Source organism: Helobdella robusta (genome assembly GCF_000326865.2).
Source record: "Helobdella robusta unplaced genomic scaffold HELROscaffold_5, whole genome shotgun sequence".
Taxonomy (NCBI): Eukaryota; Metazoa; Annelida; class Clitellata; order Rhynchobdellida; family Glossiphoniidae; genus Helobdella; species Helobdella robusta.
The window spans coordinates 2,460,402-2,485,862 of record NW_008705254.1 but is presented as its reverse complement, the minus strand read 5'-3'; the positions used below and the strand labels follow the sequence as shown (position 1 = coordinate 2,485,862).

At 33.0% G+C, this 25,461-nt stretch overlaps 4 protein-coding genes across 4 annotated transcripts in view; 1 reads left to right on the top strand and 3 right to left on the bottom strand.

Annotated features, from left to right (window-relative positions):
* Positions 1-7,699: 7,699 nt before the first annotated feature.
* Positions 7,700-9,623, top strand: HELRODRAFT_163334 (hypothetical protein; the record flags this gene model as incomplete). Its single annotated transcript, XM_009027229.1, has 5 exons — positions 7,700-7,883; positions 7,957-8,219; positions 8,291-8,428; positions 8,590-8,649; positions 8,781-9,623. The coding sequence occupies 5 exons, from the start codon at positions 7,700-7,702 to the stop codon at positions 9,621-9,623; spliced, it is 1,488 nt and encodes a 495-aa protein (XP_009025477.1).
* A 715-nt stretch (positions 9,624-10,338) lies between these two features.
* Positions 10,339-11,427, bottom strand: HELRODRAFT_68048 (hypothetical protein; the record flags this gene model as incomplete). The annotated part of the gene is made up of 4 exons (XM_009026930.1): positions 10,339-10,537; positions 10,669-10,814; positions 10,926-11,050; positions 11,367-11,427. 4 exons carry the CDS (start codon positions 11,425-11,427, stop codon positions 10,339-10,341), a joined length of 531 nt encoding a protein of 176 aa, XP_009025178.1.
* Positions 11,428-21,162: 9,735 nt separating this feature from the next.
* HELRODRAFT_163332 (hypothetical protein) lies at positions 21,163-22,326 on the bottom strand (the record flags this gene model as incomplete). The annotated part of the gene is made up of 1 exon (XM_009027228.1): positions 21,163-22,326. The coding sequence occupies one exon, from the start codon at positions 22,324-22,326 to the stop codon at positions 21,163-21,165; it is 1,164 nt and encodes a 387-aa protein (XP_009025476.1).
* A 1,357-nt stretch (positions 22,327-23,683) lies between these two features.
* HELRODRAFT_163331 (hypothetical protein) overlaps positions 23,684-25,461 on the bottom strand; it is a gene marked incomplete at both ends in the record, with an annotated part of 3,529 nt that continues 1,751 nt past the window's right edge. Inside the window, 2 exons of the mRNA XM_009027227.1 lie at positions 23,684-24,076; positions 24,617-24,811. Of these exons, the coding sequence (XP_009025475.1) occupies positions 23,684-24,076; positions 24,617-24,811 (588 nt within the window). The remainder of the gene's footprint in view (positions 24,077-24,616; positions 24,812-25,461) is intronic.

Here is a 25,461-nt window from a genome sequence, read left to right as displayed (position 1 = left end):
GTTCTAGACACCAAACCAAAAGATACTTGTCGCAGAACACAAAATTATTGGGTATGGGAGCATTTTAAACAACACAATTTAAAAGAAACTTCGTTCAAATACAAAGTCAGTAGTACACCATATACAAATTTTCAAGTTTTTAATTACCGTACACGTTGGTAGTTGGTAGCGTTATATCCACCAAAAAAAACGCCTTAAACAATTCTACGGAGTGGAGATGAGTAGAAATGAACCTGAAAGCAAATACATGAAGGGATAGTAAATAGATTAGGATTAAATTACACTGCAGTATAATCTGCCAACATTCAATGTACTAATTGTAAATATTCAACAAAGGCATGCCTGGATACAATATACAACAAAATGTCCCGCTAATAAACAAAGACAATTCAATATAACAACAACAACACCTAAGATAACAACAACAACAACACTTAAGATATTTAAAAAGATGGAAATTCAGCAGACAGGGATAATTGAATAAAGATATTAACTGAGAAACAAGATTATCTAAGTATAACATTACCAGAGTAATTTTATCATCCTTGTAATAGTGAAATGAACAGCAACGACAGGCATCAATGTCGTCAGCTGGAGAGAAAGAGAGGGGAGAGAGCGAGAGAGAGAAAGCTGGAAAAGAAGAAAGCCATAGACTTCTCAGTAACTTGCTAATTGATTTTCTTTGATTTTGAATTTCAGTACAAAGTATTCCAAGTGAGAGTAGGAAGAAATTATGTTTCCTCCTTTTGCCTGTTTGTTCTTCTTCTGACTTCAGTTGTTGATTGTTATTAGTTTTTGTTTCAACATTTGTTGTCATAGGCTGTTGGCAATTGTTTTTGCCATTATTGTTGCTTTAAATTATTTCTTTTCTCACTTTTATAACATTATTATCAAGTAAAATAAATCAAAAACATATATTACTTGGAACACAAAAAAAACCAAACAATGGCCATATTTTATCAAAGTAACGTCTTGATGAAATTATTGTAATACAACTGATTTTCTAACTAACTTAAAAACTCTTATTGCTATTTCCATAAAATCATCTACCTATATTTTCAAAATTTTTTAGATTATTCTAATCTGAGTCATTTCATTTTATTTGATCAACCAAATAGATCCCTTTATTTTCTTGAATGATGACAAGTGAAACCACAATAGACCTGCTGGTATCACAAACAGACAGACAAATAAATAAATACTCAACGCTTAATCATTTATAATTTTATTCATTTATCTTATTTATCTAATCATTCATTCCTTCTTTCGTTCGTTGGTTCATTCATTCATTCATACATTGGTTCATTCATTGCTGCATTGTTGAGTGACAGAGAAATATCAATAAAGAATTATGCCAGGCAACTTAATCCTTTCATAAGCAATTTGGTAGAAAAGTAAATAAAATTTTCAAGTGAATTAAAGTTGATGAATGAATGAACGAATAAATGAATGAATGAATGAATGAATAAACAAATGAACAGTTCTATCCATATTATTTAATATTTACATTATAAAATTAATAACATATACATTTTATATAAACTCACGAAATAAAATTGTTCATAAATATTTTCAAAACACTTCAGGGAACCACAATTTTCACAAATTCAACATTCTCAAAACGCTGCAAACTAGTTGATAACATCTTCTAGTGGATTCATCTTAACATAAAAAAAACAAAGCTGACTTAAAGATTGAATTAGTGCATTAAATAAGAAGTAGTAAAGGCATGTAGGTAGGCAGGCTGATAAGTGGGTAGGTGCAAACTAATAAAATGTGCACCTCAAGTCACAACACCTGGATGCAATATGTAATTAAATAATTGTGTGGATGCGTGTTTGTTACTTTGTTTGATTTTAGGTTTTGTGTGCGAAGTGTGTATGTGTGTATGTGCTTGGATGTGTGCGCGTGTGCATGTAAGATCACCTGCTACATATAAGTTGGTAAGATAGAAAAAGTTTATCAGCTTAATATTTTGCACAAGATTCCAGTTAAACTAAAAAAAATGCAATTAATTAGTAACTTAATCTTGGAAATCATTAAACTAAAAGTGATTAAAGTTCAGTATATGCAGATATTAACACACATTGTATTAACACAAATACACACACACACGTACACACACGCACATGCAACACACATGACAGGATGAAATTCTGAATAACATTGAGGAGACTGATAAACTTTAATTGTCACATAAGCCAAATGAAATATGGCCAAACTTTGAAACCATTAGGATTTCAAACATATATTTTAACACCAAGACACTTTGGAAAACTAAATGGAGATTTTGCTACAAATAATTGAGTTTAAAATGAAACCAAAATAAAAAAAAAACATAACTATTCATAAACATAATCATCTGACAGCAAAAAAAAAACATTAGCACTTGAGAAAGTGTAAAGGAAAAAAAATATATACACCTATGCCTGCTAAGAGAATAATCAATTATTCAAGAGTAGGAGGGAGCCCAATAAAGAAGTTCTAACTATTACAACCTATGCATGCTAAAATAAAATAGGCAAAGTATTTGCAACACAACACATGTCCCAATCTAATTGGTAAATATATATATATATATATATATATATATATATATATATATATTATATATATATATATTATATATATATATATATATATATATATGAGTAGTGTATGAGTCCTTGGTTAAAAACAATAGCCATAAAAACTATCATTTGATTCCTGACTAGCTAATAAATCTTGGTTTCAGGATCTCCAGCATTTAGCAAGATATTTTCTTAGATTCAGAAAGAGTTAAATTTAGTAGAAGTTGAGTAAATAAATACACAACTAAATGAATACATAGGTAGATTTGCATAGTAATAATACTTCAATTATGATAAGTATATCCATAAGTTTAAATAACTGTTGGAAATTAACAATAAAACCAAATTGTAACGAATGTATAACACAGAAAATGACCAACATATCCTACCATTCATCTAACACTCAATGTACAATTCACCATGTTTCACATAATCACATTCAACAAGTGAGTACAAAAATGAGTAAAAAATGAATATAAAAAGATAAACTTCGTTTTTCTGATTTACCACATCAACAACGTCATTATCATCATCAATAACAACAACAACAGCAACAACATCATTATCCTCATTAATAAAAGTCATTGATCAAAGTTTAGGAGTAAGCATTCTGAAAGTTATTCAAAGAAATCAATCCAGGTAGACCATTATGATTGGACACTAAATTATAACATGATGGGTTTGTACACAATTTCATTGCAGTTCATACCTATTACCTAATACACTACGTATACATATGCTTACTTATTTGTTGGCTAGTTTTTTTTTTTTTTGTTTATTTATTTATTTGTAATATTTATATTACAATATGCAAAATTACAATTACAATTGTAATATTCATTATTAATTTGACAAAATTTGATAAAGCTGAAAACAATTTAAGGATCATAAAAATATGAAAACAATGAATTAAATACAACAAGCCTAGCAGTACTTAGCAGAGATAGAGCTCAACACATTGAAACATGAATAAAAATGAGCAGTGCCAAGCAAGTACCTACCTAACTGCCTACCTGCCTACTTACCTACCATGTTGTTATTAAGCTGAGATAATAATCAGTGATTGGCACAACAAAACACAACAATGCAACTAATGGTAGCAACAAAACAAGTAACAGTAATAACAACAACAACAATAATAACAACTAGCAATAACAATGACATATCATCTATTGTCTAAACATGTACACCTGTAGGCATGGCATTTGCATGTCACTTGCACTCTCCACAGTGTCATTTTCAATCACTCTTAGCAAATATACTTTCAGCAAAATCGCAAGGATATATATGCATGGTCTATTTAAATATTAATTACATACATATTGTGTATGCGTGTGCTGGTGTTTTGTGTGTGTGTGTTTGTGTGTGTATGTGTGCGTTTGTGTGTATGTGTGTGTTTGTATGTGTGTGTGATCTTTTAAAAACATACCTAACCAACAGCCAGCAAATAAATATAAATAGGTATGGATGGACAATGTCAATACATCAAGAATATTATGTTTCTCTCTCTCTCCTCTCTCTCTTTTTCTATATATATATATATATATATATATATATATATATATATATATGTACGACTGTGTATATGCATCTTTAAAACATTTGCTATGTAAGTAAATAAATTAATTCTCCTATTTACTCCTATATTACTTATAAATTGAAATTCTCTGAATATGAATAAGATGATAATAAAAAGTGATGCTGTGGTGATGAATGATCTGACATCATAACTACTTGATAATGTATTAGAAAATTGATGGTGGCTGCAGTGGTGACAATAATGATGAAAATGACGATGAAATTTGTGATGTATCATCAATCAATAATCACTCTGCTGAGATGAATTTATTGATTTTCCATCATACAGACATTCAGACATGGTAAACGTTGTTGTCTGCAGTATTGCAATATGCTTTGCATATACATACATGAATATTGAACGCAATACTTTGAAACAATTAATTCACGATTGATAACATTTTCTTACCATAGCAAACCACTTTACCTAACCAAACCGCATGCTGGTCTCTGTGTCATTCTGACAGAGCATGTCTTCAAAAAAAAAATGTGGAAATTGTTTGTCATTTGTCTTGTGTGAATAAGTAGCATGCATGTATAGTTTCAGTGGCACAAAACAAAAACTTCACACACGCGCGCGCACGCACACAAGCACACATAAAACTAGCAAACAACAAAATGGCACAAAAACATGTAAGAATCTTGTAGTATTTGAAACTGTGTTCATAAGATATAAATAAAAAAATAAGATCATCAATAACATTAACAAATATAAAATCACATTCTGTAACAATACACTCTCGACATGGAAATATTTCTAAAACTGTCAAATAACTCTGCATAGTTCATTACATTAAAAATATTTTTAAGAATTCATCTAAATCTTTTCACCATGACCAACGCTATTTAAATGAGCCATATATCAAATGATGAAGCACCTCTAATAACAACAAAAGCATAGCAATTATTTTAAAAATTTTAAAATTAATTGAAAGTCTGTTTGTTCAAGTATTTAATTATTAAATATAATTAAATTATAAATATTCAAGCAATAAAGTGATTATTAATTGACCTACTATTAGATAATTAATTTACTGCTTAATTAAAAAAACTAATACCCCACTAACTATAGGTATAGATGGAAGTGAGTTCAGTGTATCTTTTCTTGGAACTGTTTGGAACCCATTACTATTTCCATTACTATTCTGAAAAATTTAATTATCAATATAAAAAAGCTATTTGAATAGAAAAAATAATACAATATGCACTTGTAAATAATAAAAATTAATAAATAATAAATAATACAATGAAAACAAGTTCAGCAAAACATTGCTGCAAAACATTTCTACAAAACATTTCTACAATAAGATATTTATTAATTTGTTTGAATTTTAATTATAAAAATTATAACAAGCAAATATAGTATTTTAACAGTCACGCATGACATACGATACACATAAAAAAACTTATTAAAATTTCATGTTACAGCAAATGATAAATAAAATAAAGTTTATTTAGAATTTAGTAACTAAATTTTAAATTTCAGTAGAGTAGGCTAGAGGTAATCATAGCTGACAACTTTTCAATTAAATATTAATTGAAACAAGCATGCCATTAAATTACCAGAAATAAAAAATAAGACAGGAAAAAAATAAAATGGATTATGACATGATTAATGATTAAATTAAATAAATGATTTAAAAATTTTCACTAACGGCCAATGAGCCAACAGATCTGAAAATAAACAGTGTCCCAACTAAACAGTACCAAATGATCCCATTCGTCATTCTTCTTCAATATTTTAGAAAGCAGTCAATATGGAAAAAATAAATGTCTATTTTCAGTTAAAAACTTTTTCCAAATTTATAATATAAAAAGGACTCAAGTCAATTAAAATAACTTCAACAATGATCGCACGGCAGATTCTCAACATTGGTTCATCATATTTATCGCTCAAGAACCAAAAACAATTCAGTTTGTTAGTTCTATGCAAACTTATTATCGTACACAAAAAGTTGTTTCACAAATTATTATTAATTAATTTTATTAAAATAGTTTTAACTTATTTATATGCAATATATTATCAAGTAATTCTGGTTCTGAATTTTACACAAGCATCTACTCTTACAGTTCTGTACTTGTTTTATATCCTATTCATTCAAACACACTTCTGTATACATCAATAACAATATATATACACGTGTGTTTGTGTTTGCTTCTATCATTACTTTATCTTTCCAATATAAAGAAATGGAAATAACACTTTGAAGCATGATTTCGAAGCTTATGTTAAACCGGTCAATAAAAGATACAGGTGTGTAAAAGAATGGAAATAGCTGAGTTTGTGAAGATCATCGAAATGTTAGGAATTCACTCATCGTTTGTATAATTACGCGTTTTTTGAAGTTTCATGCATGAATATATGTAATATCCATGGTTTCGTGGATCAATAAAACTATATAATAAATGCAAGGCTCGTATGCTGTGTGCGGGCGTTTCGCTTCATAATTATTAATTATTATTGTGTTGTACAGTCAACGTGCATTTAATGCATGAATCTTTTTATTTTGAATTTGGCCGGTTTTACAGAAATTCCAAAACTTTCGTTCAGGAAATTTTAATTTATCATAAATAGAATTAAAGATGTGTTATTTTGAATCAAATATATAAAACCATTTTTTTCCATTGCGATTTCAAAGGTTTCATTTGAATGAAGTTTCTTATTACGTTTCTAAATTGGTTAAAAGATGTATTCGTGTTTTCATTTATAGGTATCAATCAGCATATTGCAATGTAATTGATATTTGCTCTACATTTGAAGTGTGCTTATACTAGCATGTTTGCGTATTAATAATATTATTAAATATTAATAATTATAAAATAATTATAATATAATAAAATGATGACAGTTATAAGTTAAGACGTTTATATATGGTGAAGACCTATATCAGTTCATCGTGAATTTTTTCGTGACCGAATCAAAGTTCCATAAGTTGCATGACTAGAGAGATATATAAATGAATACCTAGTTTGCTTAGAAAACTTATTAGTTATTTGAAAAACAGAAAAATAATCTTTTTTGTTTTTGTCCTCTTATAATCTTGCTCAAAACGGTGATTTTGTTTACTGTGCATCCTTAAAATCTCTCAAAACGTAAATACATAATAAGTTTTGATGGATCTTGTTAATTTTTTGCTGTACACTTTTCGTTAACACGCAAGGTTATGTCGATTATTTTGCCTGCGAAGGGACAGTTTAAACTTTCAATAGTAAAATAATTCACAATTCATGTTATTAGCTATAAAATTAATTACAACTGTAAAATAAAAAATAAATAATTTATAGCAATAAAATAATTTATGACTTATTTACGGGGATAACAAAAAATTTATTTCCATGGCAACGACAGGTACGCATAAATGAATGTTATCTTATCATTATGATATATGACATTGGACAGGTAACAGGAAAATGCAAACCTAAACATATATATTATATATATTATATATATATATATATTATATATACGCAGTATATATGCCATAACCAGGAAGCATGGAACCTACAACCATTTACATTTTAGTTGATATTAAATTTGTGCATAATGTAAAATGACAAAGTATCGAAATGATGTAACAAAGAGATTGATTTCTGCAAAAAAGAGGGAGTTATCGGAATTGAAATGCAGATTACACGAGAGCCGCGACAAACTGGTCGAACTGAGAAACGAAAAGAAGTTATTGCTGCTGCACCAACAGATACTGAACAAATGCTTGCGTTGCTTCACAAACGAAGGTTGGTTCATTTGAAGCCAGACCGTCTGCAGTAACATTTTGTTTACATTTTACTAATATATTTCATGTTACAGATGAAGCTTATAGTTGCTACTGCAAAGTTAATGTTGAAATAATGAAATTGGACAAGAAAAATGTTTGTAACCTAAAGCAGAACGTCTGTCAACAAAAATTGATTCTGAGTAAGACAAATGAAAGGGTGCATTCACTTTCATGTCACCTCAGCAGGTTGAATCTGTTATTGAGTGCTTCGAATAAACTTGAAAGTGCTGACGTATTAAAGGAGAAAATCAATGCTGTTGAGAGCGAATTATTGGGACGTGATGACAAAATCGAGGTTTCATATAAAGGTTTCATAACTTCTTTCAAATGGTTAAATCTAAAATGAACTGTAATGTTTTACGTCAGAAGTACAAACATTTAATTGAGGAAACAAACCAAAGGAATAAGAATGAAATGGCAGACCAAAATCATTCGTTGGCAAATGCTATCAATAACCTGCAGATAGAGAAAGATAAGATGTTCCACGTCGAGAATAAACTTAAAGTGAAATACAACATTTTTTAGATTTTTTAAATGTTGAAATTAATCATCTTTATAATTTTCAATAAAAAGCCGCGTGCTTTGTTAAACGCTTTTTCGTTATCATCTGGACTCTGTCACGATAAAACTTTACTTTTCAATCTTAAACGTTTTTTAACGCACAGTTCGTCACAAAAAAGTTGGAGTTGGCAAAATTAAACTTACTGAACAAGAAAAATAATGATGTTAGTTTTATTTGGTCATTATTTTAAATTATTTAAAAGTGCAATTTGATAAGCCTATAATCTCTAGTTTTAGATTTACTGATAGATTTTAATGAAAATTGTTAATTAAATATAATTTCAATAATAAACAGTCAATGGGCCGGTTGAAGAGCCGACATGCAGAACAACGAAGACTTGAAGATGATTGCAGCAGTAGGCCTAGTACTGATTACAAGCTGGCACATGAAAAACAAAATGTTGACGAAACTAAATCAGTCATCAAAGTTGATGAAAATAAAAAAGTATGCATGTGCGTGAACATGCGGCTACAAAAAAAGAAAAAAATAGAAAACAGTGGCCAGGAAGGGAAAACTACAAAACTATTAGGACCGCTGGCTCGTCGACCACCGCACAACTTTGCCACATCAACCCCTTTAGGCAACGATTTCAAAATTTTTGAAGAAAAACCAGCTGTGAACGGACCTGATCTAGTGGATGGCGTGAGTGACTGCGACGAAACAGCCAACACCACTGAAACAATATTTGACAAGGTGGGTCCTGGCGGTCAATCAACTTCAGCATTAGACAATCCGACTGTGAGTGAAATATCAAAAATAAACATCAAATACGAGAGCATAGTTACTGAAAGCATTGATGAGGAAAATGAAGTTAAAGATGGTAAGGAAAAACGAAACAGTGAGCACCTAACTGGTACTCCTAACACTAACAACCACGATGGTAGTCTGGACAACAACAATGACCATTTCCGTTTAAATGCAATCCAAAATTTAAATAAAAATCTAGAAAAAAACGTTTCGAGCCACAGCTACAAAGAAGTGAAAAAGTGCCATAAAGCGAAAAGTACTTCGACGGAACTCAGCGACAGTCAGAAAGCATCAATGAGTCACGAGTCTCCTGTTAGAAAGGTTTACGTTTTTAGAAACACCGTTGAGAACATGCATAAAGGTGTGCCCGCACACTCCAAATCTGTTTAACTGCTCATGACAATTTGTCATTCAATGGTATATTTATAGATTACATCTAGCTTTTGAGGTGCTGAACTCTTTTATTCATGTTTTTTTTTATCGATGCAGTATTTTTAAAGGCTTTATTGTTGTTTCTCAATACGAACTTGTATAGGCTACAATACACTTATCAACATTTGTTCAAAATCGACATCTACTTAACTAATGAAGAATCACTTCTATGATTAAATTGAGCGTTTCATAAGCTCCGTTGATCATATCGACAAATTTTAAATTTTGTTTTAACCATTTATCGATAGTTCAAAAGCCTTAATTACATAGAAAACTTATTTCTAAATAGCGATTACAATACTGAAACTAAGCCAAATTAAATTATCAAATTCCAAGAAATTTAAGTATAGAAATTGAAAGTATAACAGTGAGAAAGAAGGATAGCAACTACAAAATTAAAAGTGGTAGAAAAAAACAAAAGCGACTATGATATTAGCATTGAACTATGAGGCTAAAACTTGTAGTTGACCGGAACCGAAAAGTAATGCGTCATCATTATTATAGAATCAACCGCAATAAATATTCGGTGATTTTGTACATGGCTGTAAAAAATACATTAAATGTGTGATGTGAATACCACTCTGGTTTCCGAGTAAGGCCAGGACAATTCCAGTCAGACATTTTATACTGAAAATCAAATTCATATAATAATTTCATAACTTTATTATAAATATCAAATTTCGTTAATGTTATAATTGTTACTGCCACTTTCACTGTTCATAGCAATAGCATTGGTCTGTTTGAAGTACTCCCACAGTAAGATGGCTGCACTGACGTGAACGTTGAGAGACCTGATGACACCTTTCTGAGGGATCTCGATACACTCGTCCAACAACTGCATCAGTTCAACGGGGATGCCTGTTCGTTCGTTCCTGTCGAGGGTGGCAGACCAATCGCAGATTATAGATTGCGCATACAAAATTTCAAAAAATTATATCTCAACATAGTATGGAAACAAGAAACTTTAAAACCCAAACATAACCCTGAAATTTGAACATCTCACGCCACTTGCCCTAGAACGATGAGAGACTTCTTAGGAAATTTGAAGAAACCCATCCGTCTGCTGTTTGATGTCTGTTCCAAGCCCACAAGTTTGTAACCTCTGTTCCTCATGCTCCTCAGATAAATGGGCAGATTCTTTGAGGTCACCTGATCAATAGCGGGTGGTTGGTAACATTTATGAATAAGTGGTTCCTATTTAAAAATAAGTCACATAGGAATGTTCTGCGTAATAGAAAATCGACAATCAAGTGCGCAAACTTCCTCAATGTTCATCCATTTGTGGGATGTGACGCTCAACTTTTCAAAGCCCACATCGCTCGTCACTTTCAAGCTGCCGAGGACCAAACGTTTGATTCCGAATATTTCACATGTTCTGCACAATCCTCCATAAAAATATCAATTGAATCTTTAAAATTAATGTTTAAATAGTTTGTTGGAGTTGTTACGATAAATATTCATCGATAAAATAAAAAAAAATAAAATCATAAATATGTCGAACCAAATGTTGATGCGAAAATTTGAACATTTTTTCTACAGTGAATAACGACAAATAATTCAGAACTCGTGATCGATTCCACACTCAAATTTTCCGTTAATTTATAATTCTTTAATGACGCAATCAATCCTTAACATTAATTAAAGTGCAGACCACTTCGTTAACGAACGAACGCATTTGATCCAGCAATTAACTTGCCTCACCTCCAAGATTAGGAATGGATTCAACAAGAGAGGCCACCACAATCAAGTCACGATCTTCCATTTCCGATACATTCAATAAATCACACGCATCTTCTTCTTCATCACCAGCTATTTTGTTAGAAGATGATGAAGATGAGGGTGGTTGCAGTGTTGAGGAAGCAGTCATCGTTGGAAATGATGCTGCTGTTGACGAGAATAAGCTTTCCTTCAATGGAATAATTTTCCTTTGGATGTTGATTAGTTTTTCCTCAAGCAAGTCGTTCAATGCATACGATCCTTCTTTATAACCTGCTAGTTGTTAATAACATTTCAATTTTTTTAATTTCGAGCTTTGTTGTAATATTTTGAAATTATGTTTTCAGATAGATAACCAAAATTTAAATAGTATTCAAATAAATTCAAAAAATCACAAAAATGGTGAATCATGTCTGATTCAATTTAGTACAACTGTCAAACAAAAACTAAGCACAAACTAACGAGACAATCTAAAACGACATCATGAAATTCAGATGTAGCAGAAAATAAAATGACAGACAACTAACAAACAAGCAAACAGAACGAGCGAACGAACTACAAATGAGCAAACAAACAAACAGATGTAACCAAAACCAACATTTCTCATTTGAATCATCGACATCATCATCCTTTGAAATGTCTTTCCACGTTGACGTTTTCAGACAATTATTCAAAATTTCTAGTCTGATTTCCGGTACTGATAACGGAAAATTGATGTGAGTTGATGTCAAATGTGACGTAAGTAGGGATGGGCTGATGGATTCATCGTGACACATGTTGGCCAGCAGAGGTATGTAGTGATAAATGGCCTGTGTGCATGTGTGTGAGTGCAACAAACATTGGACATGAAACATTATCTGTAGAAAGACATTTGCTAATAAGCACACTTCAAAAAATATAACACAAAAAGGATTAACCCAAAATAACGGCGTGAATAACAAGAACATGAAAAATGACAAGAACAAAAAAGAAAAAAAAAACTTCAAGAGAGCAATCGAGCCAGGGGTCCAAAGAGTAATGATAACTCTGCTGCAGGCTGTGGCTCAGTCTGTATTGGACTCTACATTCACGTAGTAGAGCAAATTATTGACAACATATATATTCAACAAAGAATTATCATAACAACTAAACTACCAACAACAACAAAAACATTATCACCATAGTTGTCAACATAAGCCAACGAAAAGTGTAACAAGAATAATCATTCAGAGCTAACTTATTCCTATTCAGGTGGTCCGAGAAGTTCAGAATATGTTTGAGAGAAGAGAGAAGATCAATGGTGATGAACTGTGTGAGATGGTTGCACGAGATGATTCGTTCAACGTTGTCAGTGAGGTGCAGAAGTGAGGCCTGCATTGATATGCGCGTCTGACTGTGGGCCGTGCTACACCAGTTCAGCAACGAGTCCAGAGTCTTAGATGTCCACGGGTCCTTTGGGGATTTTATGTAAATAATAACCATTTAGCAATTTCATTTGACATTGACTTTAAGAATCTTTCATTTTCAAAACCAAAATCTGACAGACGCCGAATCTGTTACAACAAGCAAGACATTATGCACATACAAGGCAAAGCCTGTCATCATTTAATTTAAATAAACATTACCGATGTAGATAACGATTTACGAACAAACTTTTAAAGTATGAACATTTGAAGATTGGTTTGATAGGTTCTGGAATGATCTGTTGAGAACGTGGCTGATGATGAAGAACAATGAAATTGCATACGACGGTCTGCTCTTCAATTCTACTGAACCATTGCTCATCTAAACACGAATATTTGAAAATACCAGCCTTTTATAGTCAATGGCATCATCAACAAACTAGTCTGCAAAACTAGAACCACAAAACAACCAAAACAATAACAGTCGCATTTCCATCACGATTCAACAACAACTTATGCAAAAAAAACATACAACCAAACAAAAACATTTGAAATCAGTCAATTAACTGATTACCGGTTCCCAACATGACTTCAAATGAAACATCTCTATCCAAAGTTTAGCCTGAAGCATCCAGTTAATCAAGATTCATATTCGAACTGTTTGATAACTACTCACTTCACCATCAACATCAAATACAAACAAATAAACACACCCAGCAACAACCAGCCAGTACCACCACACTAACAATCATAAAACTGAACCAACCATGTCAAGTTGCTGAAGAATCCTTCTGTACAAATAACTTCTCTTCAAAGGTTCACCTTTCGAATGTTCACCTTTCGAATGTTCATCTTTCAAATGTTCACCTTTCAAATGTTCTGGCCTTCCCACATTACAAACATTAGCATGATTGCAGCCTCCGCCATGATGTTCATCATTAAAATCATCATCATCATAATTGGCATCATCATCACCAGCACCTAATGGGCATATCATCCTGATAATGATCCAACAAATCAGAAACCTAACGGATGGTTGGTTCTCAAGTTGCAAGGCTTCCAAAAACATTGGCATGATGTCTCTATTGTTTGCCTGGTTGTTTGTTTGTTTGTTTGCCTGGTTGTTTGTTTGTTTGCCTGGTTGTTTGTTTGTTTGTTAGTGGTGGTAAGTTGTTAGGCTGGTGTTAGTGCTATCATACATCCTATGTAATTCCAATTTCTCTTGTTGCTGTACTGTGTTGCTACAGATTCGTAAGTGTCATCGTAATGTTAACGTTGTAGTTGCTGTAACGTTAACGTTGTTGTTGCTGTAATGTTAATGTGGTTGCTGCTGCCTTAGTGTTAATGTTTTTGCTGCTGTAATGTTAATGTTGTGGTTAACTTGTTAAATATTATAACCTGGCATTGCTAATTCAATCGTTTGTTTGTTTTATTGTTTGTTTGTTTGTTTGTTATGAAAAATAAGAGTAATGCAATGCATTATAATTCTCTGTAAGCCCTACGAGAGATATGTTTAGGGGGGTCCATACAACCACATGATTTAAAGTATACAAATAAAATGTTCTGTGAAATATATATTAAACTCTGAATATCAAAATAACTAAAAATTGAAAATGAAATATTAAGCAACATGAAAATCTTACATGTATAAACCTTTCCATGAGAAACATGGCAGACACTAATCTCTGTTTCTGTCTATGCAACTGGGAATTCCCAAAACATCTGTTTTTTTTTGAAAGAGCCGCTTTGTAATTGGCTACAAGCTGGTCCATTAGAAGCGAAGAAAAATGTTGATGGTCACTTCTCATTGGATCGAGCAAGGTGAGAAATTTCAAAAAATTCAAGCGCGTCATACTATTGGTCGGAACATACTGCCTTTTTTATTACAAGATTTTTTCAAAATATTACATTAAAAATTATACATAATGCAAAAACTTCAAGTTTAAAATTAAACATTTTTTTTACTTTTTTGGTTGTTGATAAAGATCATAGAACTTCTGCATCATACTGTCATAAAACCTTTATAATGAATTGCTTTACTTATTTACTAGAAAATAATAAATTGAAATTAAACGCAAAAATTGAGAATTTGTAAAATTTCCATGAAATTATTTTATTTCTCCCTATTCATCATTATGACGGAATTCCATGACAAATTTGAATACAACAACGAAGATGTTCTTATACAAGCGTTATAGACAAGCAAACATAAAAAAAAAACACGAATGATTACAACCAAACATTACTCTCTCTCTCTCTCTCTCTCTCTCTCTCACACACACACACACACAAACACACATACAAACACGCACACACCCTATAAACTACCACCTTATCAAAGAGAACAACCATAACCGACCTATCTGCTTTATTGCTCAAGTTACCAAAGACTATGGAACGTGCAATACACTTAACAAGGCACGTGAGGTGCAGTACATAATTGGCATTCCTATCAATCTGGTTGTTCATCGCCACGGCAACGACGTTTAACATAAGAGGTCGTGCAGTACTCATCTCGAGGATACCTTCGTATATCTGATAGGTATCAAGATTGTTATCACTTTAATTTTACATTGATCATCAGATATCAATCAATCTTCGTTTAGCGTCCAGAGACACAGTTTCCCGAGGTAGGACGTTCAGATATGTTAATCGTAAAATTTAATAATAATAACTATGTATCTTATATCTATGAAACGAATGTTGATTTTTTTTATCATTTATTTTATATAGTTTAATTATAACAATTGATATATAACCATTTTTTAACCTTCAAACTTTTATTCACGTATTAATAAACAAATATATCATTAATATCATCAGGCTTTGTATATTTCATTTGTATCAATCATCATTGTATCCAATCATTCATATGTGAATTATCATACATACATCTCCTATGTATATCAATCAATCAATCAATCAACAAATTAATGTGAGTTAATCATCATATATCTTCTATTCATTCATTAATACTGATATATTCCTATGTGTATACCGAAAACATACACATCAAATTTGTATCAGCCATAAGTTGGCTAGCATCAATGAGCCAACCAGACGACAACACCAACAACAACAACACAGACACTTTCTGTTAACCTCAACAATTGCCATATCGACACTCGTCTCTTCATTATCATCATCAGCATCTGCATCATCATTAATATCACTTCCATGATGATGTTGTTGATGATGTTGGTGGTTTGTGAAATTAGATTGATGTTGGAAGTAATGAATGTTGAATAGAGATTTGATGAACAGCTCATAATTTTGGAACCAATTTTTTTTTTTGGAAGACTCAACCAAACGACACCAAGCTAATTTCAATAATCCACACAATGTCTTCGCTGCTATCTGAATGAATAAATAAATTTGTGTATAAAAATGATTGATTAACTTCTATTAAATGATCTTAAAAAAAATAATTACTTCTAACCAACTTAAAAACTTTTTTTATATCCCAAAACTTGAAACCACAAATTTGATAGAACAACCTGACGACTCAAAAGTTCAAGAGCCTCCATGCAAGAACTGAAAACCTCAATGGAGCAGCAATCCAAAGAGCACTGAACAAAGTTGAAAAGCTTGTCCAGGACAGAGCTTGGTAAGTAAGTAAGGTCGTTTTGTTGCAAACTGTTTCTCAAGCTGTCGATCTTCAACGGTGAATTTGCTGAAGTTTCTGATGTTGAAGTTAACTGATTTATAAAAGTTTGTGTTGCTGCTTTTGTTGAGGGAATTGTTGAAATGTGCACTGATGTTGAGCATGCTGAAAGACACCTCAACCTCCAAGAAACAACTTTTAGCTGGTTCATCATTAGGCCATCTCTCAAATCATTGCTGTTAAATGAAAAGTATTATAAATCTATGAATTACTATTATAAAAACATCATTTGCTTTCTTCCCGTTACAAATATCAATGCTGTACATTTCGATGAAACTATATTCGATAATTTCTTCCTTAACGAGAATGGAGATGAAGCAAATGAAGCAAGCAGCCAACCTCGAACATCCTGCAGGAAGATCAGCCGAGATGTCATGCAGCACGAACTTGCACTGCTCGTCAACAAACTTCAATACAGGTGAGACATAACACCTGTACAGTAGATCATTATCACAATTGGCAACAAGCTTCATGTTCAACTTATCTGTTCCTAAGGCCATAGCTAATAGATCCCACGCTATCAAATGCGATGGAGACAACTTGCTGCCCTATAAAACATAAATTTGGATCAACACATATCATGCATCTCAACATCAATTCATTCAGAACTACACAATATTTAAAAAAATATAAAATAATTTTCAATAACATAAAAGTTTAAATAACTTCAAATATATTTCAAATTCTAAACATAACTAACACACACACGCACACACACATACACGCACGCACACACACACCTGAAGTGATGTCAGTGTTTTAATGGACCAATCAATCATCTGATAGAACGCCGAATTACGAAGTTGACCTTCATCACAACAGACAAAAGTGTTTGAAAGTTGAGAGGACTGCAAGCAAATCAACATTTTGATGTATAAACTTTTATTTAAAACCGCCTCTCTCCCTGTCAGCACTCTGTATACGAATGCCATTATTTGCTCCTTGTTCTCCATTAAAACATTCCGCAATTTTAAACTGATTTCTTGAGCTGCAATGGTAATTACATAGAAACAAAAAACAATTTATGGAAAGTGATGTTAAAAATTTTCATAATGAATGATAAGAGTCAAATTTAAAATAGACTATAATAGGACCATCAATGTTTACAGTTGATGCATTAATAACCTTTGACGTTTGAGGTCAACTTGCTGGACAGTTCCATCAAGTTTAGGGTCATGGCAAAGGCCCTTTGAACTTTGACCTCACATAAGTAAGAATGTGTGGCAAGTTTTTTCAGTGTGTCCGATAGAGGATTGGTGAAGATATCTAGAAATAAATTTTTAAAAGTTTGAATGGTCGTATCACGCGGTTCGAGTTGGTTACATAAGAGTGACTGATAACAAATTTTAAATATAACTCCTGAGATCAATTATCAAAAAATGAACATTGTGCAGGTATTGGGACCAAAATCTCTTACTGAAAAATCTCTAAAAGATTCAAATAAACTTTTATTTAGAATTTATAACCAATAATCAGTACACCTAAACTATAATCCGTGACAAAAATATCAGCAGTAAGCAAATTTTTTGATGTACAGTTTAATTTTAATTTAAACTGACCAACAGTTAAATCTTTGTTAACAGCAAGCACCAATGAAATCAGATGTCCTACAAGATGATATTCAGAGCATTTGTCCAGTTGATCTGTAAATATTAATAAATTAACGAAAATTAAATGATTAAATTTATTTTGAAAAAAAAAAATCAAAATTTTTAACTAATGAGTTCGGAATGTTATGAAACAAAAAAAAACCACACTTAAATACAAAACCATGTTCTATCGAAATGATGGAAATATACCAAACACAACTAAATTATGTACGTTCAAAAAGTATCGAATAAATAATGCTAAGGATAATATCATTAGTTAATATTATTATATAGAAAGTAGAAATGACAATGATGAAGACAATGTGATGATAATGAAAATGAAGATGACGATGTGATGATTATGACGATGATGACGACGATGATACAAAATGATGAAGAAAAAATTGACGAAAGAGAGAAGTTATAACCCAACCTGAAACAACCTGATCATCAGCCAGCCAAGTGACAAACGTGGAGAGGCAGGAATGTGTCAGTGTGGAATATGGATCAGTGAGAATTGAAGAACTATATTGGAGGTCTTCACTCTTGCTTCTGGTCTTACAGATGCTTTTAGAGAAGCTGCTGCAACTGCTATCACTGATGCTGAAGCCAATGTTGCTGTTGCAGATGACATTGTGGAAGATACTGTCGTTAATGTTATTGTTCCTGACATTGTTGTTGCTGCTGATACTGATAAGACTGTTGTTGCTGATGCTACCACTACTGTCCTCAGTTTCACTGCAAACGATGAAGCTGTGAATATTGTCGGTGAGCCAGTGAACGAGGAGTAACCACTCTGGCGATTGAACGTGAAGGAAGTGGTCGCCGCCGAAGGGTACGCAAGACAGTAATGTTCTGACGTCACCAATTGTTAATTCCGACTGATGGTTGGTTATTAAAGAGGATACTACTAGTAAGCATTCATTTTCAAAAAACAATATTTTCAATGGAAAATGTTTTGAATATAACCTATAATGTTTCTTTTAAACGCTTCAAAATAAGAATGAAATTGATAAAATAGAAAGGTACCAACCGTATCAAGATATTTAGTGATGAAGAGCAGAATGTAGTATCTCGCTACGTACCTCACTTCACTCTGGAACGACATCACAGTCGCATTCATCAAAGTCCTGCGTCATTAAAATTGCCATTCACGACAAATTCGTAAGTGAAAATGTACCAAACGATAATAACCAACAACAACCCCATTAACAACATTTTTAACACAAAAAGAAACAACAGCCACAATGAGCACCTTACAAGTGGAATAATACTGAAGTTGAGAAAATGTGGCAGTTGAATGTTGAGAAGGCAGCTGAAGAAGTGGCACAGGACAGGTCCTGCCCAGGTTCGAACGCTGACCGCAGCCAACATTCTTGCTATGAACATTTCTGGGTGATTGATTAGTTGACTGATTGATTTGTTGGTTGAACAGTTGAACAATCTGAAGTCAATAAACCAGCAGAACTTTATTTACGAAAAGTTAAAAAATTATGACTAAATATAACTAACTCCATTTAAAACAACAATGAAATATAAATTCCATCTTATAAAACAAACTTGCCCATAGCTGGCTTGTCCAAGGAAATGTTGCTGAAAAATGAAGCCAGCGCAGAAGCCACATCATCACGAGAGGCCACTTTTAATGAAGATTCTTCCTCTGGAGATCTGAATAGAAATCCAAAAACCTCGAAATTCGTTTTAATGCCTGCACTTTTCAATTTATCCATCATCATTTCTAGAATAGCCATAATCATTTAGATAAACATAGAGAAAATTTTAAAACATTTATTCAATTAATAGATTTACAAAAGACAGAATAATGTTAAAAACATGTAAATGAAGAGCAGAGTAGGAACAACAGACAGGCATGATACAGGGAGTGTAAAATGTTAAGGAAACCAACCTGTAGAACAATGTTAACTGCATGGGATGATCCATCAAGACTTCTGTGAAAAACTTTCAACCATTCAACAGATGAATGAATGAATGAATGAATGAATGAATGAATGAATTAATTAATTAATTAATTATTCAATTAATTAATTAATCATTTAATAAACAGTTTTTACATTAAAAATAAAAATACTCTCAAAAAAATTACATACAAAATAAATATTGAGACTAAGAAAATAAAAGTACATTCCCTAGAAATTTATACACACAACTGAATAAGTTCACAGTCACGTTGGTTACTTTATGTACAATCAAACATTGGTTCGTCATTGCACAGATCATGAAGCATACAAACACAGCTATTGTTTGTAAGACATACACACAGTTTAGAGAAATAAACAAACATTCTGTAAACTGCAAGTACTTAACACTTCCATGCATCAAAACATGTGCAGATGCAAATAAAATAATAAAATAAACAAGGCAGGTAACAAACACACACACATACACACCAACATGTATACGTGTACGCGCACGCACACTCACATATACACAAACAAGCACACAAACAAACAAACAAGCAAACAAACACGCACAGCAATTACTCCACCACAGACCACACACAAACATACATAAGCACACGCAAACAAACATACTTGAAGATATATTTCAGGAACATGATGATGATGATGAACATCAGATGATGATGATGACGGCAGAAACTTCATCTGTAAGAATGTTGTGGCAGCTCGCCTTCTCAGAAACACACAATCATGCAACAACATTCGGTGGATCAACACCAACAGCCAGTCCAACCCTTCTTCAACATTTGTGGCATCATTTTTTTATCAAATTTAACAATTAATCGAGTTTTTTTTCAAATCAGAGCTTTCTTAAAATCAAAAGTTAGTGATATTTTATGGAACTTTGAGTGAACTTAAAATTGACGACATGTAAAAATGAAGGAAAAAAATAAAACAAACTTTTGCAAACATGCTCATGTAGAATGAGTGAGTCCAACTTTTCAAGAGACGGCTCTATGATGTGGAACTATAAAACAAATTGATAGGATATTAAAAATCAATGATGCAGCTGATATAAAGAAAAAATTTTAATAGTTGCAAAATACATATAAACATTCAACTTCTTTTATAAAACAACAAGCTCAGACAAAAAATTTCTAGATCTTTCCAGTGCATTTATATAAATTAGCAGCATGCAGACATGATTGCAATTTCATGTTTAAATAATTAAAGACCACAAATTAAATTCACCTGAGTTTCTTCCAAGCTCTCCATGATAAAAGTAAAGTGAAACCAGAACTTTTCCATAGAATCATTTTCAACGTGGAAATGAAGATATATAGAGTTGGAAAACCACATCTGCAAGGCAAACTTTTTAACAGCAGACAGCATCTGCTTGAAGAAGTACATGGTCCTCTTCCTCACCAGAGAATTTCCATGAGTGAAACCTTTGATATAAGTGCACCAAAATTCTGGTAGATCAGATGCTAAATACTTTTCAACAAAGTATTTTGCAAACTGCTCAGAGAAGAATGTTTGAGTTAAAGAACAAAGTAGGAACAGATATCTACAATAATCTGTAGAACTGTCGTGATTATGCTGATCGTCAGTATTTGTAAAACTGAATATTAAAGACCAAACATCATCTAGTGAAGACATGTCATTATCTGTTGATTTAGTCTTAGATAAATATGTAGGAATGAAATCCATCAATATAATAGATATATCTGACTCTTTCCAAGATTTAAAAATTTTGTTAAACAAATTCAATATCAAATTCTTTTCATTTTCAGTAAATTTCAGATCAACTGGCTTGAAAATGTCTCTAAATAATTTGACAATCAAATCAATTTTCTGAGATGTGTTGCTATTTGCTAACAGGTTTGCAACAATTTGCAGCTTAATTTCCTGAGTCAGATGTTTAAAACAAGTAACAAACAAATTAACCAACTGGTTGCATTCCATTTTGTTGTAATTGTTCAAAATATGCATCTGGTTAGATAATTCTAAGCAGAACCTTTTTAACTGAACACAAACAGCATCATCTTGTTTGGTTACTCTTTCTTGATATAAAGAAGAGGAGACATGTACATATGATGAGCTCGAACTGGATGAGCGCTTACTTGAATTGTGACAATGATGAAAATGCAGGGACAGCAATGAGGAAGTCATACTGACGACGCACTGCAAGTCGGAATGCTCAACAGTGGATGTGCATGACGAGCTTGCTCCTAGAACACCGGTTTCGTTTTGATTGGAAACAGAAACAGCAAAAACGTCTGAAACTCTGCCCAGACAATCCAACAAAACTCGTTTTGTGTTATTTTCATCAAAAAGATTGAAGTTGTCAACTGTTCGCTGAAGTTGTTGTTGCAGTTGTTGTTTGGACATTGTAGAACTTAATTAAATCATCAACATCAATTCATAATTTGCGAGTGACGATAGATTAATTAGTAGTGAATGTAATGAGGCCTAGTTCAATTATCACCATGAAAACAATATTAAAAGTTAATTTAAAAGAAACCAAAGAAAGAACTTTTTAATAAGTTTTTACCCATCCATATTCATTTTCTAACATTTATTCTACATAAATGACTGAAATTTTTTAAACAAAGTTAGCCTAATTTCATTCAAAAGCTATGTACAAAAATACTGGCAATCATCAAACTTAAAATTTCACACAACCAACGACTGCATATCCGGCCTAAACGATCTGTTATTAAAACATGAAACAGGATCAATGAAAGAAACGAAAAAAGTACTTTTAAGAATTATTCAGATCTTCAATTTTCAGATCTGAAGCGGTTCAGATATTGTAATGTTAATTTGTTGTTGAACCCGGACACTGCATACACTGCATTGCACATGCAGTGTCCGGGTTCAAATATGAAGAAAATCAAAATTTTCGAACTTTGAGTCTTGAATTAAATTATACAACAACATATATAAAGATTTTTGTTATATGAAAATGAGTCGTGGTTTCTCCAGACAATCTTATGTTGAGTGTCGAACATAAAGAAGCCTATTAGGAATAAGTTTTCGAAAATTGCTCTGTGCCAATTTCAGCGCTCACTCTATTAAATTCTTCTTGCTTGTACGGCAGTAGAGTAAAAGCACTGAGTGTTGCTGTTGATCAGTGAGGCGTTTGAGTATAGTCAGTTCAATTTTTAGCTCTAGCGGGCCACTCGTAACCTGCATTCTATTTTAAGTAGCTGACTAGCAAAAGTTTTCCGTGAAATTATAATAATTATGATTATTATATAATTATTATAATAATCATGAATTCATAAGAACTGAAAAATCTGTTGACTTTAATAACTGAAAATTTATATAATTTATATAATTTATATATATTATATATAAATTATATATATTTATATATGTGTATGTGTGTGTGTATTATGATATATTAATCACATGCATTCATAGGCATCAATCTATCAATTTATGTTGTGGATGCTAGAAGATATATATTTACATGGACGTGTGTTGGGTACACATATTATTATTTAATATGTATGAGTGTGCCTATGTATGTATGAATGAATGTCTGTATAAGTGGATGTATGAATGCATGCAAAATATGTATGTCCGTATGTATGTGTATGTGTGCGTCTGTATGTCTGTATGTGCGTGTGTATGTGTGTGTGCGCGCGTGTGTATGTATGTATGTTAAAACCAAAACATGATGAGTGACACTGAACCGTCAAACATCAAGTAACAAATGGATTAACACTTTGATTTGTCGTTAATTGCATATGTCGGCATTCAGTTGGATATTTTCAAGCACACAGACACGCAGGAACCGCTGCAACAAGCACGAAATGTGGTTAGTTGCGAAAAACAGTTCCCTGCTGTCGCCTGATCTGACGCTGATCATTTTACATATTGGCTTAAGAAATTTAAGGGTGTTGGGGTCCATCGGGCCGAGAACCTCGATACATATTGGCAAGAATTCCATCGAGGGGAGGGCGTTCCCATATTTTTTCATTTTCTCGTCCGCTGCCCTGGCCGCGGCCAAACCGCATTCTTTACTTGTCAGGTTTACGTATCGTTCGGCAAGGGTGCCAGGGACCGTAACATCCACTACGCCAAACATCTGCCGGCTCTCCAAGGTATTAGTGTGCATCCGTCCGGGCGCCTACCATCATGCGCAGAAATGCCAGATGGTTACTTGAGAACCTGGATTGAAGCCTTGGAGAAGAGCCGACAAATGTATTCGTTTAGCGCTGAGTGACGTAGTTGACGGCCCCCACCCAAGCGACAAACCAAACCGTGGTGCCCAAACTCGTCCGCCCCTGCGCCACATCGGCACGTGTATTTATTCTGAATGACCAGGCCAAGTCTGAAGCCAATGGCAAATCTTACAGACTTGTCGTCAAGCCTGGTGCCCACAGAGGTGTAGGGCCACGATCTCAACCACCCACAGCTGGCAACGCTGGACGTGGCCAGCAAACGAGCGGTGGAAAAGTCGTCGCCGCATGAAGACAACAAATTTTGAAAGATTTTTTTATATTCTTCGTTAAAAATTTGGACGTGCGTACGGTCCCCCGGGGCGGACACTGGGGGAAGAATATCGTGAAGAATTATAAACAACGGGAGCCAGCTGAACCACGGTAAGCAACCCCAGCCCACCAAATCGCACCGGCAGCTGAGCCTGGGACCAACCACTGTCGGTCACTTGAACATTGCAAATCGACGACAGGGCGGTGCGAAGGGCTCCGTCAAATTCGCCCAATTTAGAAGGGTCAATGTGTTTGGATGTACGCAGGAAGTACATCAATTTGGGCAAACTGAGGGCATTGCGGATAATAGTCAAGGCATCATGGGCCGAAAGACAGGAAACACGACCCAGGGCGAATTTAAGCTCAGAGAGCTTTTGGTCAAAAAACTTTATTTGATAATCGTACATACATCGTACATACATTGTACATACATACATACATACATGTATGTATGTATGTATGTATGTATGTATGTATGTATGTATGTATGTATGTATGTATGTATGTATGTATGTATGTATGTATGTATGTATGTATGTATGTATGCATGTATGTATGTATGTATGTATGAATGTATGTATGTATGTATGTATGTATGTATGTATGTATGTATGCATGTATGTAAGAACGTCGAGGGATGGTATTGATCGTCATAAGAGTGTTGTTGTTCATGTGTGCAGTCTGAGAATGTGAAAGTTCAATAAAGGACTGACGCTGATGTGATGACGACGAAGATTGTAATGATGATGATGATGATGACGGCGATAGGTTAAATTTGTAATAATGGTGATGATGATGATGATGATGAGGATGATGATGTGATGATGACGATGAAGTTGTGATGATGATGATGACGATGAAGTTGTGATGATGATGACGATGATAATGTGATGATGATGACAATGATAATGTGATGATGACGACGATGAATTTGTGATGATGATGATGATGATGATAATGTGATGGCCAAGATGATGACCATGAAGACGAGAATATTGCTGGTGATCAACAATGATGGTGA